Source organism: Gnatocerus cornutus, chromosome 3 (genome assembly GCF_029298725.1).
Source record: "Gnatocerus cornutus isolate USDA-ARS CGAHR chromosome 3, icGnaCorn1.1, whole genome shotgun sequence".
Lineage (NCBI taxonomy): Eukaryota > Metazoa > Arthropoda > Insecta > Coleoptera > Tenebrionidae > Gnatocerus > Gnatocerus cornutus.
In genome coordinates, this window is record NC_142235.1 from 20769410 (window position 1) to 20789154 (window position 19745).

Genomic DNA, 19745 nt, shown 5'->3' on the forward strand with positions numbered 1-19745 from the left:
CCTCGTGACGTTTATAAATAAAACAATGACATCACTTGCGAATGGGGAAATGACATCATGAAAAAACAATTGGTGAAAATATATTTATTTCGATTTTAACTGTGAACATCGATTTTGACCTAATTTAAAGCTTAGACATGCACGACTTACAATAAACAATAAGGCACAAGAACTTCAAAAAAAAACAAACTAGAATAAAGAATTTATTTGAACACAAGAAAATACAAAAAAAGTTACCAAGACTTATACTAAACCTGGAATTACAATCCCTCGGTATAAAAATCCTATTGTTTTAATATAAAAGAAAAAAAGACTACTTAAGTTCGACCCCTCCAGATTTCTTAAAAACAGAAACCTGAAGAGATCCCAGAGTCCCCTAATACTTATATAAATAAAAATATATAAAAGTCTCTCCTTACAAAATTCTCTAACAATTTATATGAAGACAAGTTGCTCAGTGAACGAAATTCCATCCCCGTCGAAGCGTCCATCCGATCCGCGAATCAAATAAAAGCGTCAAGCGAGACTAAAGACGTCACTTTTACATAATTCGGCACTTTTCTTCCCCTTGCGGGTCTCCGTACTGGTGGTGGAGCTCCTCCGACCCCAGGAAGCCGCCCCCCAATTCCCGGTGCCTCAATGCCGCGGTGGAAAGCTGCCGTTTTGTCCTAGAAAAAAAAAATTAGGAAGTGTCACCGGTTACGTCACGACTGTTAGATGGTGACTGTTAAAATAAACAATCCTCTGTGTTATCGTTTATTTTATTGTAATAACCATAATAAAATACGTACTCTAAGAATATTAATACAAAATATAAGCATAGATAGAATATATATGGAGATACAATGATTGGTTAACACTAGGGAGATTTGGTTTCTCAATTTGGTTACCTTGGTTCCGTTGGGTTGGCAACGGACGAGATCTGATTTGGTACCACTGCTCTCTTCTTTATTAATGAATGATTCGAATTGGCACCATAAAATAACATGGCCTTCTAGATAAAATGAATGATTCCCCTCCTTCCTTTCTTTTGTTTTATGGTAAGAAACTGTCAGCACCGTCACATCATTTGTTAAAAATGGCCGTCCCCAGCCAACTCCGGCTCAACTCAGAAACCAAACCTTTTCCCGGCGGTGCTCGACACAAATTAGGTGCACTTATAAAATATGCATATAGTAAACCAACCCCCGGCACTGGTGGTCGCCGCACCATTTTACCTTCTATAAAATCTGGAATAACCAGAAGAAAGCACTAACCTTTCAGACACCGCCACTTCGTCTCCGCTATTATTGAACACCGTCGTGGTCATGTTATCGGCGATCATCCACTTCTGCCCCTTCATCACCAGGTTGGTCGGCGGCTCGTGCTCCTTGTTCTGGTCGGAGGACCAAACGGTCACGTGACCATTCGGTTCGACCTTGACCGAACGATGGAACTTGTACAGCGTTTCGGCCGCTCCGGCCTTCCTCACCACGGTCCAGCCACCTAGACTAACCTCCTGGTTGCTCTTGTTATGGAGTTTAACAAACTTTCCGTCGGAATCGACTTCGGAGACTTCGATGTCCCCTTTGGAGGAGCTGTTGACGCTGAAATCCGACAGACTCTGTTCGTGCGACTCCTCCAGCAGCGTGCGCTTGCGTTTGGCGCCGGCCCTCACCGGAGTCCGCCTCTGCGAGCCCCCGCGCACCGCGTGCTGCGCCTCCGGAGAGCCGTGCGGCGTGATATTCAACCTCGCCTCTTCGCTCTCCAACAGCTTGCGATACGCGGCGATCTCGATGTCCAGCGACACTTTGATGTCCATCAAGTCTTGGTACTCCTGCAGCTGGTTGGCCATCTCTTCACGGAGTCGCGCCAGGTCCGTCTCGAGCGCGGCGAGGTCTTCGGCGTGCCGGAGGCGTTCGTTCTCGAGCAGCTTCTCCAGGTCGCGGCAGCGCGTCTGCAGGACGGAATTCTCGCCTTCGAGCTCCGTGATCTTGGAGGTGAGGCTGTCGATGCGAGTGCGGACCTGGCGGAGTTCGTCGAGCGCGTTGCCGGCGGCGGAGGAGTGACGGTTGGCGGCAGATTGCAAGTTTTTGATTTTGTTCTCGTAGAGGAGCTCGATCTCTTGGCGGTTGTTCGCCATCTGGCTCTCGTATTGGTCGCGGAGCTCTTGGAGGGCCTCCTGGAGTTTCGCTTCGTACTTCTCGGCGAGGCGGCCGTCGATCTCGCTGATCTCCACGTGGCGCCGCGTGCGCGTGTCGGTGATCTCCTTCTGGTACACCTGGAAAGAAGAAGGAAGAGATGTTAAATTGCTATTCAAGAGAGTTTAACGAAAACACAAGGAAATCAGGGAAATTTAGACGAAATTACAAGGAATTCAAGGGAAGTTTAACAAAATATCAAAGAAATAAGGGAAAGTTGGACGAAATCTCAAGTAAATCAGGGGAAGTTGGACGAAAGCTCAAGAAAATCAGGGGAAGTTGGACGAAATCACAAGGAAATAAGGGGAAGTTGGACGAAATCACAAGGAAATCAGGGGAAGTCAAGTGTCAAGAAGAAGAAGAAGAAGAAGAAGAAGAAGAAGAAGAAGAAGAAGAAGAAGAAGAAGAAGAAGAAAGAGATGTTAAATTGCGTCTCCAGAGTCCTCGCCCACTCCCATTCTCAATGCCACCGGCGATAAAAAGCAAACTTAAGAAATTCCAGTGGACACTTGGTATTCAACGTCAAAATAAATATTTGTGCATGTCTTCAAGGTCACAACGAAAAATCCTCCTTCCCACCCCAGTCGCACAAACGACTATTCTCCATTTTGTATAATCCATCAAATTTACAATCGTAGTGAGCTTTGAGAGGCAACGTCACGTCGTAACTAATTTTGGCCAATAAAATCGAAGTATTTGACAGATTTGACAGTTTTCGAGCAAGTATCGTCATACGTTTAAAATGCACGGCCAGCCTGGAAAGAATCACCGCTAAATCGCTAAATGGTGACGTAATCAACCCATCCGAAATTAACACATAAAATGGGCGTCCATGTGGGTCGATAATCTCGAAATCGATTCTATCCGCGATTTCCCAACAAAATAAATATTGTTATCTGCAGGTGCAGCGGTGTAAAAATGATAATAATAATCAAATAACCACATCCCGGTCGATAAAACAGGACTTTATTTAAATAGAAACACGTGCACACGTGAGGGGGTATCAATTGTTATTTTTAAACGGTGACATCATAAAATAGCGGGCTGGTTTATCGACCGTGACGTCACGTACCTACCGGCGCTTTGACAAATAAAATCGGCGATTTATTAATAAAGTGATCGCATTTTGTTTTATTTACGTTTATACAGGATGTTTAAAAAAACAAAGTTTTACGGATTAGGAGACAAAATAAACAGGCTTTTTACGGTTGACAAAATTTAAAAGCACGCTGCGCTCACTAGATTCTTGATCGAGGAGTTAAACTCCCTGGGAAATCAGGGAAAATCGGTTGGAAATCAATAGAAAATCACAAGTTCAGAGGAAGTTGGACGAAATCTCAAGGAAATTAGGGGAAGTTTTATGAAATCGCGAAGAAGTAAGGGGAAGTTGGACGAAAACTAGACGAAATTACAAAGAATTCTGGGGAAGTTTAACGAAATAACTAAAATAAGGGGGCAATTGGACGAAATCTCAAGGAAATCAGGAGAGGTTTTATGAAATCACAAAGAAATAAGAAGAAGTTGGACGAAGACTAGACGAAATTACAAGATTTAGAGGAAGTTTAACGACATAACAAGGAAATAAGGGGAAAATTGGACGAAATCGCAAGGAAAAAAGGGGAAATTGGACGAACTCACAAGGAAAAAAGGGGAAATTAGATAAAAACACAGGAAAATCAGGGGAAGTTGGACGAAATAAGGGGAAGTCAAGTGTCAAGGCCATTTTTGAGAAGTATTACCACTGGTCCATGACATTCAAATAAAGATCAAATAAAGATTTTTCATAAACATTCTCCAAAGCATGTTATCAATGAAATGTCAACAAAGATAAATTCGGCAAACACACTTCAACCTAATTTTGTTTCGAAATGTAATGTCGGCATTTCCGTCACTTATTATAGGCGGATTTTAGAAACATTGAAAAATCTAATCGACTGAAATCAGTTCAATGATGACACAGTAAAAGTGCATTTCTGAGAAGTACCTTGATGTATTATTAATATCACTTTTTATGACCACCTTGTAACATATTCATTTCTAGATTATTAATGGCCAATGTCAATAGTATTTACATTACTATTATTAAACGTGTCTGAGTAAACTTTATTTTTAGTTTCGTGTAATTGGCAAAAATGTGACTAAAACGCCTTCCTAAATTTTATTAGAGAGACACCCTGTATATTTAATTTGAAAGCCACGCCTTTGTTCACAATAGCACCGCCTACTCAAAAAGACGCGACGATTAAAAATGTCACTTTTTTATGTCATTATCTAATTTTGACGCTTCGGTAAAAGTTCAGTTACGTCATCTCCCGCAGTTGTCTCTACATAAATAAACAAACTGTCACTTTCGTGGTCACTGTGTATCTATCAGTGACATGAATTATTCCTTGAATTTATTACTCAAGTCGGCCATGACGTAACTTCTATTTTTAGTGGAATTTCAGTTATGAAAAGTGTCCGAATTCCGAAAAGCGAATCTAGTGGGTGTTGAGAAAGTGACACCTGTCTCGAATTGTGGGTGGTTTAACCAACACCCTGTATATTTCAAGGACGATGTGATTAATAGGATTAGAGGAGCGTCATGCCCCCCACTTTGAGTGCTTGGCGGGAGAAAACACGCCATAAAATAACCAAAATTGGTCTTTTTTTAATCGTGACGTGAGTTTGTATTGACCAAACTTTACCTGATCTTTAAATGAAAGCTCCTCCCTCAAAGTTTGGTTGTGGTTTTCCACGTCGACCCTCGCAAGAGATTCTTCCTCGAGTTGTTTTCTCAGTTCTTCGCATTGCTTCCTGAGCTTGTCTCTCTCCTTCTCTAGATCCCTGAGGTCGCTGATGGCCTTCTTGGCGTCGGAGTTGGCTTGGTTGTACTTAATCTGCAACTCGTTGCATCTCGTCTCCCAAACTCTCGCCGAGTTCTCAGCCAACACCAAATCCTTGTTCTTCTTGGCCAGATCGGCTTTGAGTTCTTCGTTTTCGTCCCATAATCTCTTAGTATCAATTTCCAGTTTGGCCTTCTCTCTGTACGTCTCGTCCAGCATCTTCCTAGCCTCCGACAGCTCGTTATCATACATGGATTTGATGTCTGTGACCTGCCTGGTGACGGTCTCGTGGGTCTTCTGCACCTCCCTGGTGAGGCGGCTGTTTTCGCCCTCCAGATACCTCACTTTGTCGATGTAACATGCTAATCTGTCATTGAGGTTCTGTAAGTCGGCTTTTTCCTGCATGCGTGAGTGACGCGTGGGGCTCAATGGACTGCTCGGCCGCGCCGATTGCGGCTGCGATACCGGCGTCGAGCTCTTCTTGGACTTGGCGGACATCACGACACTTTCACACTGCCACACAAAACGAGGATTACACTAAATGCGGTCGAGGTTGATCCAAGCTGTTCGCTATTTTCGGACGTGATGATAGGAGAGCTGCAAAGCGGCCGGTTTAACGGTTTTTCTACAGTTAAATGTAAATAGGTGGGGCTGGGAGTGGGGCTCTGCAGGGTTGACGTTTGAGGTTCGGCTACCCGCGGACAGGTGGCGCGGGGTGCAAAATATTCAAAAAATTACTAGTTGGACAATTGTCGGTTTAAAACCCCGATTTTGTATTTAGTGATCTTAAATCTAAAGCCACTTAACGATAATTTTGTCTTTGTTTTTTTAAAAACGGTATTTAAAGAAACGACACCGCAAAAACGGGTGGATTTAGAACCGGCAACGTCGCCTAGTTTGTTTTTTTTTAGTGCCAAAACAAAAATAGTCCCAATTTCAAATCTGTGATTCTTCAGAAAATTATGCTGGAATTAAGAGGGAAAAGTCTAAATGTAGAAAATAAAGAATGAATAGAATTCCGTCTTAGCTGAAATTCGAAAACTGAAAAAAAATTAGACCAAAGGCCTTTGGATTTAATTTTTTCAAATCGGGCGATATCTTGCTTACTTTTGTCAAAATCGCCAATTTTTTAAAAATGGTAAAATTTGTAGACTTTATTTCCACATATTTTTATTATCCAGTAATGTTACTACAATAATACACCTCCACCGACGTTTCTTCACACTAATACACTTCTCCAGTGGGAGTAATGGTCAACTCACTTATCTAAAACCAAGAGAAAAACCATCAAAAACGTTTCCAAATTACAAGAGTTCCTCACCTGTACACTTTGCGGCGTTGACAGAACGTAGCAAATCGCCTCTGCAATATCCTCGCTCTTCAGGAAGTTAACATTCTTCAGCGTCTCTTGCCGCTCCTTGGACAGCTCCGGATTCAAAGAAGTCATCTCACTTGCAACAAATCCCGGACTAATGCTCTAAAAACCACATCAGAAAATCCAATCCCGCCAAATTCCTCCACTTACCGTGACCTTGATATTGTTGCACCTCTTCTCCTTCAGCTCGTGTCTCAGCGTCTCCGCCAGCGCCGTCACGGCGAACTTACTCGCTGGATAAACGTTAATATTCGGCAGATAAACCACTTTATGCCCCGTGACGCTGTTAAGATGGATAATATGCCCGCTGGTTTTACTCGCCGCCATTCGCTTAACCGCCTCGCGCGTCGCGACGCACAGCCCCATGACGTTGACATCGAAGACGCTCCTCCACCCGCTGGCGTCGCCGTCCGTCAGCGACGTCTCCTTCGCAATCCCTGCGTTGTTGATGAGGATGTGCACCGGCCCCACATGCTGGTCCACCCAGTTGAAGGCTTTGACGACGTCGCTCTCGCTGCCCATGTCCGCTTTGACCGCGTAGAGTTTGCCCTTCTTGGAGCTGAGCTTCTTGGCCGCTTCTTCGACGCGCTCGGAGCGGCGGGCGACGCCGACGACGAGGAGGCCTTTGGTGACGAGGAATTCCGCGATGGCGGCGCCGATTCCCGAACTGGCGCCGGTCACTATGGCCACTTTGCCGATCCAGCGGTCCATCGAGAGCACCATGGTGGGATGAAGAGTGGAACTGCGGAGATGACGGTGCGGGTGCGGTAATAAAGGTGAGTGTGACCTTGTTACATAAGTGGAATATAATTATATTTGTTAGATGCGATGAGTACAGGTATTTGATTGTGTCCTGGACGGCATGGGACGAGAGCCAAGGTCGAGGTGCGTTCTTGAGGATCTAATCGGATTTTAACAGTGCGCAGTTCAAGGTGGTAGATTTTTGATTTTTTGTGGAGGGTTGGTTGTCGTCCAGAAAGGTAATTTTTGGTTTTTCAACGTTTTATTTTGATGTTTGCCTTCTTTTTTTGATTGATATAGGCAACCAACATTTCAACAAATAATTCAACTTCTGAAGAAACTCGAAGTTTCTAAAGGAGATGCGGTACAAACAAAAATTAGAGAAGATCTCAAGGTAATCTAAAACTCTAAACCAATCCAAAAAAAAAAATAAAAAAAATTACATATCTATAGAAAATGTAATGAAAATTTGTCTCAAGACAAGTTTAGTCTCAAAAGGTATAAAGCTTAATATTTTGCTTATTTATGCAGCAATATTAAAGTATTGGTACTCATTTTACGCAGAATTTTATGCAGAATCCAAAAACGTAAAATTCGTTGAGATCAGTCCACAAATAACTGAATTATGGACGATCAAAATTTCGAATATTGAATTTTGAGTTGGAAAATTTTCAAAGTTCGATATCTCCGAAACTAAAAAAGATTTTGAGAAACGGTTTACGCCATCGATTTTCTCGGCTCATTCTACTTTAGAATCCGCCCTCAAAAGTCGAAAATTCGATGGTCAATTTTTTGAGCACAAAAAATTTTTCACTCAATCGATAAAAAAATTTCAATTTTTCGTTTTTTGATCGCTCCTCGTAAACTATTTGCCCGATCGATCTGAGATTTGGCCAGTTGATAGATCTCGAGCTCTTCTTTCAATCGATATATAATTCAATATTATTAAACGCAGTTTTCGCCCTAAAACAGCGTCTTGAAAATGACCCTAAAATCACCCTCTGAAAATGTAATTCAGTCGATATCTCGGTTAATTGTTAAGGAAATCTGAACTGGATGGGCTCATTTAACGCAAAATTTCGCGCTGAATCCAAAAATAACCTTATTTTTCTCATACGTCAACAAATAACTGAGTAAGAGGCGTTTGAAGTTTGAGGTTGTCGCCAGAGGACCAAAATTTTGGAGGTTCGAAAACAATTTTGCTCGATATCTCCGGAACTATGGCAAATATCAAACAACAGAAATCGATTTTAGGTAGTTCGATTTCAATTTTTTTATTTTTTCAATGTGGAAGTTAGCTGCGTTTCGGTCTATAATTTAGACTCAGTCGATATCTCGCTTATGTATAAAGTAATCTTAACGTATTGGTACTCATTTTACGCAGAATTTCACGCAGAATCGAAAAAGACAAGATTCGTTAAGATCGGTCTAGAAATAACTGAGTTATAAGCGATCAAAGTTTCGGATATTGGAATTTGAGTTGGAAAATTTTCAAAGCTCGATATCTCTGAAACTACGAAAGATTTTGAGAAACGGTTTTTACCATCGTTTTTCTCGGGTCATTTTACTTTAGAATCCGCCCTCAAAAGTCGAAAATTCGATGGTCAATTTTTTGGGCAAAAAAATTTTGCGACTCAATCGATGAAAAATTTTCAATTTTTCGTTTTTTCATCGCCCCTCGTAAACTATTCGTCCCATCAATCTGAGATTTTGACAGTTGATAGATCTTGAGCTGTTCTTTCAAGCGATGTATAATTGAATAACATTAAACGCAGTTTTCGCCCTAAAACAGCGTCTTGAAAATGACCCTAAAATCACCCTCTGAAAATGTAATTCAGTCGATATCTCGGTTATTTGTTAAGGAATCTGAACTGGATGGGCTCATTTAACGCAGAATTTCGCGCTGAATCCAAAAATTTGCTTATTTTTCCCGTACGTCAACAAATAACTGAGTTACAGGCGTTTGAAATTTTGGGTTGTCGCCAGAGGACCAAAATTTTGAAGGTTTGAAAACAATTTTGCTCGATATCTCTGGAATTATGGCAAATATAAAACAACGCTCATCGGAATCGTTTTTCTTGCAATTTTTTACCTTAGAAATCGATTTTAGGTAGTTTGAATTCAAAATTTTATTTTTTCAATGTGGAAGTTAGCTGCGTTTCGGTCACTAATTGAAACGCGGTCGATATTTCGCTTGTCTATGGAGCAGTTTTAAAGTATTTGTACTTATTTTACGCAGAATTTCACGAGGAATCCAAAACTGGGCGATATATTCACGTACGTCGACAAATAACCGAACTAGAAGCCTTTAAAGTTGCGGATAATAAATTTTCAGTTCCAAATTTAAGTATCCGAAAATACAAATAATTTCTAAGATCTTGAAGAATAATTATTATTTAAGAAATTATTAGAACAAAGTATTTATAACAATTTGGCGAACTATACTTAAGTACACTAAGAAATACCTCCAGTTGGTGTTATGGTCAACTCGTTGATCTTCAATCAAAAAAATAAAAGCACTAAAAGAAGTAAATTTACTGTCTGAAAAACTTACCTGCACACTTTGCGGCGTCGCAAGAATGTAACCAACAGCCTCTGCGACATCCTCACTCTTCAAAAACTTAATTTTTTCATAGAACTCTTGTCGCTCCTTGGAGTTTTCTGGATCCAACGCCGTCATCTCCGTGGTGACAAAACCAGGACTCAAACTCTTCAAAGAAATCGTATAAATTACAAATAAATTAATTAATTCAAAAAAACTTACTGTAACTCTAATATTGTTGCTCCAAGCGCCCAACTCTTGCCTCAGAATATCAGTCAGGGCCGTAACGGCCCATTTACTGGGCCCATAAAGATGGAAATTCAACTCATTGTACACCTTATGCCCCGTGATGCTATTAATATGAATAATATGTCCATCAATCTGTCCATTCTTCATTCTTCTCACAGCTTCGCGCGTCGCGACGCACAATCCCAAGACGTTGGTCTCGAGGATGCTCCTCCAGGTTTCGGTCTCTCCTTCTGTCAAAGAGCTCTCTTTAAGAACAGCCGCGTTGTTGATGAGGATGTGGACAGGACCGACGTTGTGGTCAATCCAATTGAAGGCTTCGACGACGTCTTCTTCATTACAAACGTTCGTTTTGAGGGCGAACAGTTGGCCGTTTTGCGAAGAGAGCTTCTTCGCTGCTTCTTTGATTCGATCGGAGCGACGGGCTAATCCGACAACCAGGAGGCCTTTGGCGACTAAGAACGCGGCGATGGCGGCACCGATTCCAGAGCTGGCTCCAGTGACTACTGCCACTTTTCCTGACCATCTGTCCATTGAAAGAACCATCGCTATTGATGGTGAGGATGGAGACGGAGCGCGGATATAAAAGGTGTGAAGAAAGGTGACCCTGGTGAGATTAATGGGTCATAAAAAATTAATTACCTGCGCGTGGAGTTGGAGTAAAATGACCACTTTTTCCGACTTGGATTTTTGGATTTTTGAATTTTTTAGAGTTTTAGTGGCTTGAATGTGATCACTGCGCCAAAAATATGGTAATGACTCCTTGGAATTAAAGCGTTATCTGTTGATTAATGAAAGAGAACAAAAGCGATTAACACGGAATTTTTATTCACAATTAAAACAATTAATGACTTTGACCTCCTGTGTTACTGGAATAATTAATTTGAGTGACTTGTTCTACAAATTGTGTAAGTGCTTTTTTGCGTAAAATCACTGGGCGATCAATTCTCATATTTAGGTGCAATTTTTACAAAGTTATTCCAATTTGTGATCAATTGATCAATGAACAATGGTCATTTTTAACTTTTTGTTATTAAAATTCGTAATTTTCTAAGTTTTTAAGCTATGTCAATGAAATTTGAGGAGGTTATTACATCTAAAGTGTTCTTTATCTGTGCCAAAGAGCAAAATTTTAAAACCAAAAATAGAGATTTTAGAAATTTTTTTTAGAACGATCTAAAAATTTTGCACTTTTTGTTGTTAAAATTCGTACTTTTGTTAGTTTTTAAGTTACGTCAATGAAATTTGGGGAGGTTATTACTTTTAAAGTGTTTTATACCTGTGTCAAAGTACAAAATTTTAGAACAAAAAATACAGATTTTAGAAAATTTTATTTTAGAACGAACCAAATATTTTTTTTTATTTTTTGTTATTAAAATTTCTATCTTTGTTGGTTTTTAAGTTACGTTAATGAAATTTGGGCAGGCTACTACTTTTAAAGTGTTTATTGACTGTGCCAAAGTGCAAAATTTTAGAACAAGAAATGCAGATTTTAGAAAGTTTTATTTTAGGACAAACCAAATATTTTCAACTTTTTTTTATTAAAATTTGTATTTTTGTTAATTTTCAGGTTATGTCAATGAAATTTTGGGAGGTTAATACTCCTAAAGTGTTCTTTATTTGTGCCAAATTGCAAAATTTTAGAACAAAAGATACAGATTTTAGAAAATTTCATTTTAGAACAAACCAAATATTTTCAACTTTTTGTTATGAAAATTCGTATCTTTGTTAATTTTTAAGGTACGCCAATGAAATTTGGGGAGGTTACTATCTCTAAATTGTTCATTAAGTGTGCCAATAAGCAAAATTTTAAAACAAGAAATAGAGATTTTAGAAAATTTTATTTTAGGACGAACCAAAAATTTTCAACTTTTTGTATTAAAATTCCTATCTTTGTTAGTTTTTTAGTTATGTCACTGAAACTTAGGGAAGTTACTAGTTTTAAAGTGTTTTTTACTTGTGCCAAAGTGCAAAATTTTTGAACAAAAAATACATATTTAAGAAAATTTTATTTTAGGACGAACCAAAATTTTTTAACTTTTTGTTAAAAAATTAAAATTCCTATCTTTGTTAGTTTTTTAGCTCTGATAACTAAATTTGGGAAAGTTACTACTTTTAAGGTGTTCTCCACCTGTGCCAAAGAGCAAAAATTTTAGAACCAAAAATAAAGATTTTAGGAAATTTTATTTTAGAACGAACCAAATATTTCCAACTTTTTATTATTAAAATTCGTAATTTTGTTTGTTTTTAAGTTATGTTAATAAAATTTTGGAAACTTTTTATTTTTAAAGTGTTCATTAAGGGTGCTAAAGTGCAAAATTTTAGAACACAAAATACAGATTTTAGGAATTTTTACTTTAAAACGAACCAAGATTTTTCCACTTTTTGTTATTAAAATTCGTATTTTTGTTAGTTGTTAAGTTATGATAATGAAATTGTAGGAAGTTGTTACTTTTAAACTGCTCTTTACCTGTGCTTAAATGCAAAATTTTAGAACAAAAAATTGAGATTTTAAAAATTTTATTTTAAGACGAACCAAAAATTATCTACTTTTTGCTATTAATATTCGTATTTTTGTTGGTTTTTAAGTTATGTCAATAAAATTTAGAGAAGTTACTACTTCTAAGGTGTTCTTTACCTGTGCCAAATTGCAAAATTTTAGAACAAAAAATACAGATTTTAGAAAATTTTATTTTAGGACTGCTCAAAAATTTTCAACTTTTTATTAATAAAATTTGTATCTTTGTTAGTTTGCAAGTTATGCTAATAAAATTTAGGGAGGTTACTATCTCTAAAGTGTTCATTAAGTGTGTTAAAGTACAAAATTTTAGAACAAAAAGTACAGATTTCAGAAAATTTTATTTTAGAACGAACCTAAAACTTACGACTTTTTGTTATTAAAATTTGTAGTTATGTCAATGAAAGTTGGGGAAGTTAATACTTCTAGAGTGTTTATTAACTGGGTCAAAGAACAACATTTTAGAACAAAAAATAGAAATTTTAGAAAATTTTATTTTAGAACGAACCAAAAATTTTCCACTTTTTGTTATTAAAATTCGTATCTTTGTTAGTTTTTTAGTCGTTTTAATGAAATTTGAGCTGGTAACTACCCCTAAACTGCTCTCTACCTGGGCCAAACTTCAAAATTTTAGAACAAGAGATACAAATTTAAAAAAAAAATATTTTTGAATGAACCAAAAATTCTCAAATTTTTATTATAAAAATTCGTATTTTTGTTAGTCTTTAAGTCATGTCTATGAAATTTGGGGAGGTTACTATCTCTAAAGTGTTCATTAAGTGTGGCAAAATTTTAGAACAAGAAATAGAGATTTTAGAAAATTTTATTTAATTTTCAACTTTTTGTATTAAAATTCGTATCTTTGTTAGTTTTTTAGTTATGTCAATGAAACTTGGAAAAGTTACTACTTCAAAGTGTTCTTTACTTCTGCCAAAGTGCAGAATTTTTGAACAAAAATACAGATTTTGCGGAAGAACTTCTTCAACTGAACGACCAATGACAATTCCGCATTTCAAATTTGGCGCCCACAAAAATTCAGAAAAAATTGCCAAATTTTCCTCAAATTCCGTTTAAACTCTGCAACTATAAGAAATGAGGTTACAATGCTCAAACCATCACCAATATCGCCGTTTTATTGTTACTAATATCTGAATAATTGAACAGCTCTATTGTTTAAAAACTGACCCTCTAAGTTCATTACCATTATGCAACTTATGATTATTAATATCGTCTTTATATAAAAGAACGTGTTTCTTTATCTTGCACCAGATGTCTATCGGTCTTCAACATGGCACCAAACACCACTGAAGAACCAAACAGCAAAAGAGAAATTGCTTGGCTAAAAGTGGTCTTCTTCGTGTATCTGCATGTTGGAGCTGCCATCGGGTTATACTACCTCCTCTTCGAAGCTTCATGGTTCACTTGGCTATGGGGTAAGAAGGTACTTCTTTCTTTTAGTACAATTTTCATTGCATTTTTCTTCTAGGCTACTTTCTTATTCTTATATCTACCCAAGGAACTGGGGCTGGAGTCCACAGACTCTGGGCGCATCGGACCTACAAAGCCAAACTTCCATTGCGCCTCCTCCTCGCGTTCTACCAAACTTTAACCTTCCAGAAAGACATTTATGACTGGTGTCGCGACCATCGCGTCCATCACAAGTACTCAGACACGGAATGCGACCCCCATAATGCCTCCAATGGGTTTTTCTACAGCCACATGGGGTGGTTGATGTTAAAAAAAGAAGACTGTGTCATCAAGAAGGGAAAACAATTGGATTTAAGCGATCTGGAGGCCGATCCAGTCGTCATGTTCCAGAGAAAGTGAGTTTGAACCCTCAGTTGGTACCGCGACGATTTCTCTTGTTTCAGGTACTATTGGTACTTGGCACCGGTGGTCGCTTTTCTTTTCCCAGCAGCTGTGCCGTGGTACTTCTGGGGTGAAAGGTTCCAAGTCTCGTGGTACATTTGTAATATGTTCAGGTACTTCTTGACGTTGCACGGTACTTGTTTGGTTAACAGTGCTGCGCATATCTTCGGGAATCGACCGTACGATAAGAATATTTTGCCGAGTCAGAATATGTTCGTTTCTTTTATTACTAATGGTGAGGGTTTTCATAACTACCATCATGCTTTCCCTTGGGACTACAAAGCGGCGGAATTGGGGTCGTACTATGGGAACTGGAGTACTTTGTTTATCGATCTTATGGCGAAGATTGGATGGGCTTATGATCTCAAGAGCGTTCCAAGAGGGTTAATTGAAAGAAGAGCGATGAGAACGGGGGATGGGAGTTGGAAACTTGAAGAGAACAAGACGTGGGGATGGGGGGATAAAAACATGGATAAAGAAGAGAGGAAAATGGCGGATATTACATTTAGGGAGAGCGTTAGACAAGGATGAATTTGTTGCTGTGATAATTTTTATTTTCGTTAGACGTTTGTGTATTATTTTTTGTATTCAATTAATTTAGTTGTTAGTTGATTAGTTGATGCCATCAATAAACTTGTGAAAAATATTTTTTTGTTTTATTTTTGCAGTCAAAAAATTAGCTGAGTTATAAAAAAAGTTGTGGAAAGTAAATTTTTAATTTCAAAATCTATAAAGCTTGATATTTTGTTTATTTACGAAGCAATATTATATTAGTGCTCATTTTACGCCGAATTTCACGTAGAATCTAAAAAAGTAAGACTCGTTAAGATTGATCTTTAAATAATCGAGTTATCAGCGATCAAAATTTCGAATATTGAATTTTGAGTTGGAAAATTTTCAAAGCTCAATATCTCCAAAACTACGAAAGATTTTGAGAAACGGTTTGCGCCATCGATTTTCTCGGCTCATTCTACTTTCGAATAAATCCTCAAAAGTCGAAAATTTGATGGTCGATTTTTTGGGCAAAAAAATTTTGCGACTCAATCGATGAAAAATTTTCAATTTTTTGTTTTTCGATCGCCTCTCGTAAACTATTTGCCCTATCGATCTGAGATTTGGACAGTTGATAGATCTTGAGCTGCTCTTTCGATCGATATATAATTTAATAATATTAAAGGCAGTTTTCGTTCCGAAACAGCGTCTTGAAAATGACCCTAAAATCACTCTCTGAAAATGTAATTCGATCGATATCTCGGTTATTTGTTTAGAAGATTTGAGCTATATGGGCTCATTTAACGCAGAATTTCGCGCTGAATTCAAAAATATCTTTAATTTTCTCGTACGTCAACAAATAACTGAGTTAGAGGCGTTTGACATTTTGGGTTGTCGCCAGAGGGCCAAAATTTTGAAGGTTCGAAAACAATTTTGCTTGATATCTTCGGAATTATGGAAAATATCGAACAACCCTTTCCGGAATGGTTTTTCTCGCAATTTTTTACTTTAGAAATCGACCTTAGATAGTTTGAATTCAAAATTTGAATTTTTTCAATGTAAAAGTTAGTCTCTAATTCAGACTCGGTCGCTATCTCGCTCATTTATACAGTAATCTTAACGTATTGGTGCTCATTTTACGCAGAATTTCGCATAGAATCCAAAAAGGTAGGATTCGTCAAGATCGGTCCTGAAATAATTGAGTTATGCGCGATCAAAGTTTCGGATATTGGATTTTGAGTTGGAAAAATTTTCAAAGCTCGATATCTCCGAAACTAAAAAAGATTTTGAGAAACGGTTTCCGCCATCGTCTTTCTCGGCTCATTTTACTTTATAATCCGCCCTCAAAAGTTGAAAATTCGATGGTCGATTTTTTAAGCAAAAAAATTTTGCGACTCAATTGATGAAAAAATTTCAATTTTTCGTTTTTTGATCGCCGCTCGTAAACTATTTGCCCGATCGATCTGAAATTTAGCCAGTTGATAGACTTTGCCCTGCTCTTTCAATCGATATATAATTCAATAATATTAAACACAGTTTTCGTCTCGAAACAGCGTTTTGAAAATGACCCTAAAATTACCCTCTGAAAATGTTATTCTGTCGTTATCTCGCTTATTTATTAAGCAATATTAACGTATTTGTACGCATTTTACGCAGAATTTCGCGTAGAATCCAAAAACGTGAGATTCGTTGAGATCGGCGTACAATTAACTGAGTTATGAGCGATTAAAGTTTCGGATATTGGATTTTGCGTTGGAAAATTTTCAAAGCTCGATATCTTCGAAACTAAAAAAAATTTTGAGAAACGGTTTACGCCATCGTTTTTTTCGGGTCATTCTACTTTAGAATACACCCTCAAAAGTCGAAAATTTAATTATTAATTTTTTGGGCAAAAAAATTTAGCGATGAAAAAAATTCAATTTTTCGTTTTTTGATCACCCCTCGTGAACTATTTGCCCGATCGCTCTGAGATTTGGACAGTCGATAGACCTCGAGCTCCTCTTTCGATCGATATATTACTCAAAAATACTAAACTCAGTTTTCGCCCCGAAACAGCGTGTAAAAATGACTCTAAAATTACTCTCTGAAAATGTAATTCGGTCGATATCTCGTTTATTTGTTAAGGAAATTTGAACTATGAAATCGTTTTTCTCGCAATTTTTTATGTAGAAATCGATCTTAGATAATTCAAATTCCAAATTTTCATTTTTTCAATGTAGAAATTAGTTGCCTTTCAGGCTTTAATTCATACTCTCTAATTCAGCAATCTTAATGTATTGTGTATGTGCTCATTTTACGCAGAATTTCACGCAGGATCTAAAACTGTTCGCCTTTTTTAGGTACGTCAATAAATAACCGAATTAGAAGCGATCAAAATTTGCGGATAGTGACTTTTAAAACGTATACAAGGTGTTTATAAATGTTTCTAGCATCAAGCGTGACTTTGGAATTCCTGTCGTACACTATTTTGCCGCTTTGTTTTCATAGTGAATATGACTATCAGGAAAATTATTTATAATGTTACTTACTTCAATGACGTTTTAGTTACGGTTTTGTGCCCAAGTTTTCGATTTTCAGTTTTAAACTACAACTGGAACAGTTTATTTCTCAAAACTTACTTTGCTTCATGTTTGAGGTTAACTGCAAATGTCAGTTGACAAATCGAAACCCACAGTTGTAACAAGCAGCACATTTCTTTGACGTTTCATAGACACCCTTGATGCTAGAAACATTTATAAACACCTTGTATGAATAATTCTCGATAACTTCGAAACTAAGACAAGCAGAAAAATGCAGTTTATACTCGTTTTTTTACTTAAAAATCTGTCTAAAAATCCTCAGATTTTGTAAAAGAAAAAACTTTATTTCACAATAATTTACAGTATCACAAAAATTATCTACTTAAGTATTTCTAAAATTTATAAATAAAAATATCACACTATCCTTTTCTCGGATTATGTCTAAACGTAATCTCAGTCAATTTCTTTTCCTCTTTATCCATATTCTCATCTTCCCATCCCCACGTCTTATTCTCTTCAAGCTTCCAACTCCCATCCCCCGTTCTCATCACTCTTCTTTCAATTAAACCTTTTGAAGCGGTCTTGAGATCATACGCTAAACCAATTTTCGCCATCAAATCGATGAAAGCAGTACTCCAGTTCCCATAGTACGACCCCAATTCCGCCGCCTTGTAGTCCCAAGGGAAAGCATGATGGTAGTTATGAAAACCTTCTCCATTGGTAAAAAATGATACCAACATATTTTGAGTTGGCAAAATATCCCTGAAACACAATTCTAGTGGTTTTATTAAAAATAAACACACCCTTACTTATCATAAGGTCTGGTGCCGAAGATATGAGCAGCACTGTTGACCAAACACGTCGCATGCAAGCTCAAGAAGTACCTCAACATATTGCACATGTACCACGAGACTTGGAACCTTTCACCCCAGAAGTACCACGGCACAGCTGCTGGGAAAAGAAAAGCGATCACCGGTGCCAAGTACCAATAGTACCTAAAACAAGAGAAATCGTCGCGGTACCAACTGAGGGTTCAAACTCACTTTCTCTGGAACATGACGACTGGATCGGCCTCCAGATCGCTTAAATCCAATTGTTTTCCCTTCTTGATGACACAGTCTTCTTTCTTTAACATCAACCATCCCATGTGGCTGTAGAAGAACCCATTGGAGGCATTATGGGGGTCGCATTCCGTGTCTGAGTACTTGTGATGGACGCGGTGGTCGCGACACCAGTCATAAATGTCTTTCTGGAAGGTTAAAGTTTGGTAGAACGCGAGGAGGAGGCGCAATGGAAGTTTGGCTTTGTAGGTCCGATGCGCCCAGAGTCTGTGGACTCCAGCTCCAGTTCCTTGGCTCGAAATCAACGTAAGAAGATATACTAAAAAAAACAGTAGAAAAAAGATTGTGCGGAACTCAAGAAATACGTACGCCAAATCATCGTTGCAATTTTCGCCTCCGTGAATAAATAACATAGTCCTAGAATAGCCCCATAGTGTAAGTAAGCGAAGAAAATGACTTTTTTCCACGATATTTCTCGGATTTTGCCCTTGATTTGTAGGTCTTTAGAGGAAAAAATGCGATATTCGGTATTCATTTTCCCGGCTGTCTTCACTCTGATTGTAATGAGTTCTCGGCGCTCTATTTATTCGTTTTTTAAAGCAGCAATTGGGTTAAGTTGGCAACGCTGGTAATGAACTTAGGTTCAAAACACTGTCGAAATAATAGATTGAGTGATTCAAAGCGAAATTTATTCATTCGTGGTCTAGTTTCGGGCTAGACGAATAATTCAAGGTCACACATTAGCATTTGAAATTTGAAATTTTACATTTTTTAATCCCATTTTCTTACTAATGCGGTAATAACTTCGAATTTTAAAAATCGCTCGCAGTATAGGAACTCTCTAGAGCACATTCCGCCCTTAATCAAATTTAATTTGAAGGTTCGGCAGAGTAGGAAAAAAATAAAAATCAAGTTTTCAACATCAAATTAGAATAAAAAACCTGCAAATCTGCAATTGGTGGCAATTTGACAAATGTGACAGTTCTTGTTTGACATTCCCTAGTTGAGAATGACTGAACGACCAATCACAGAGCTGCATTTTAAAATTCGCGCCTACAAAAAATTTATTGCTGGATAAATGAGGTTTATCCAACACCAGCTGGTGTTGGTTTATCTGTCTAGTAAGCGGAGGTTTGAAACAAACCTGCGAAATGAAGTAATTTGACGTATAAAATGTATGGCGTCTAGGGATTTTCGAGGGATATTTTAGGCTAGAATTTAGGGATTATTGAAATTTGGATTCAGCAGCACTGTTCAGCAATCCGTGGAACGTTGGGTTTGCGTTGCAAGTGTTATTTCTGAAAATCATTACTTTATTTAATGTTGAAATCTTGATGAAAAAAATCTGGAAATTTTAGGATGACAAGGTTGGCATCA

The 19745-nt window shown here is 37.8% G+C and overlaps 5 protein-coding genes across 5 annotated transcripts; 1 reads left to right on the forward strand and 4 right to left on the reverse strand.

The window, feature by feature from the left end:
• Positions 1-190: 190 nt before the first annotated feature.
• Lam (Lamin) lies at positions 191-5668 on the reverse strand. The gene is made up of 3 exons (XM_088032887.1): positions 4868-5668; positions 1257-2260; positions 191-668 (listed from the first exon to the last, which is right to left on the reverse strand). The coding sequence occupies exons 1-3, from the start codon at positions 5501-5503 to the stop codon at positions 542-544; spliced, it is 1767 nt and encodes a 588-aa protein (XP_087889013.1). The 5' UTR covers positions 5504-5668; the 3' UTR covers positions 191-541.
• A 476-nt stretch (positions 5669-6144) lies between these two features.
• LOC148178035 (farnesol dehydrogenase-like) lies at positions 6145-7148 on the reverse strand. The gene is made up of 3 exons (XM_088031834.1): positions 6531-7148; positions 6327-6482; positions 6145-6271 (listed from the first exon to the last, which is right to left on the reverse strand). Exons 1-3 carry the CDS (start codon positions 7101-7103, stop codon positions 6230-6232), a joined length of 771 nt encoding a protein of 256 aa, XP_087887960.1. The 5' UTR covers positions 7104-7148; the 3' UTR covers positions 6145-6229.
• Positions 7149-9550: 2402 nt separating this feature from the next.
• Positions 9551-10654, reverse strand: LOC148178036 (farnesol dehydrogenase-like). Its single transcript, XM_088031835.1, has 3 exons — positions 9886-10654; positions 9676-9831; positions 9551-9617 (listed from the first exon to the last, which is right to left on the reverse strand). Exons 1-3 carry the CDS (start codon positions 10453-10455, stop codon positions 9576-9578), a joined length of 768 nt encoding a protein of 255 aa, XP_087887961.1. The 5' UTR covers positions 10456-10654; the 3' UTR covers positions 9551-9575.
• On the forward strand, positions 10428-14827 carry LOC148178037 (acyl-CoA Delta-9 desaturase-like). The gene is made up of 4 exons (XM_088031833.1): positions 10428-10498; positions 13697-13860; positions 13914-14250; positions 14299-14827. The coding sequence occupies exons 1-4, from the start codon at positions 10464-10466 to the stop codon at positions 14825-14827; spliced, it is 1065 nt and encodes a 354-aa protein (XP_087887959.1). The 5' UTR covers positions 10428-10463.
• Positions 14828-17726: 2899 nt separating this feature from the next.
• On the reverse strand, positions 17727-19677 carry LOC148178038 (acyl-CoA Delta-9 desaturase-like). The gene is made up of 9 exons (XM_088033440.1): positions 19640-19677; positions 19426-19579; positions 19310-19381; positions 19158-19226; positions 18995-19082; positions 18738-18947; positions 18351-18687; positions 18117-18302; positions 17727-18069 (listed from the first exon to the last, which is right to left on the reverse strand). Exons 1-9 carry the CDS (start codon positions 19675-19677, stop codon positions 17727-17729), a joined length of 1497 nt encoding a protein of 498 aa, XP_087889566.1.
• Positions 19678-19745: the final 68 nt, after the last annotated feature.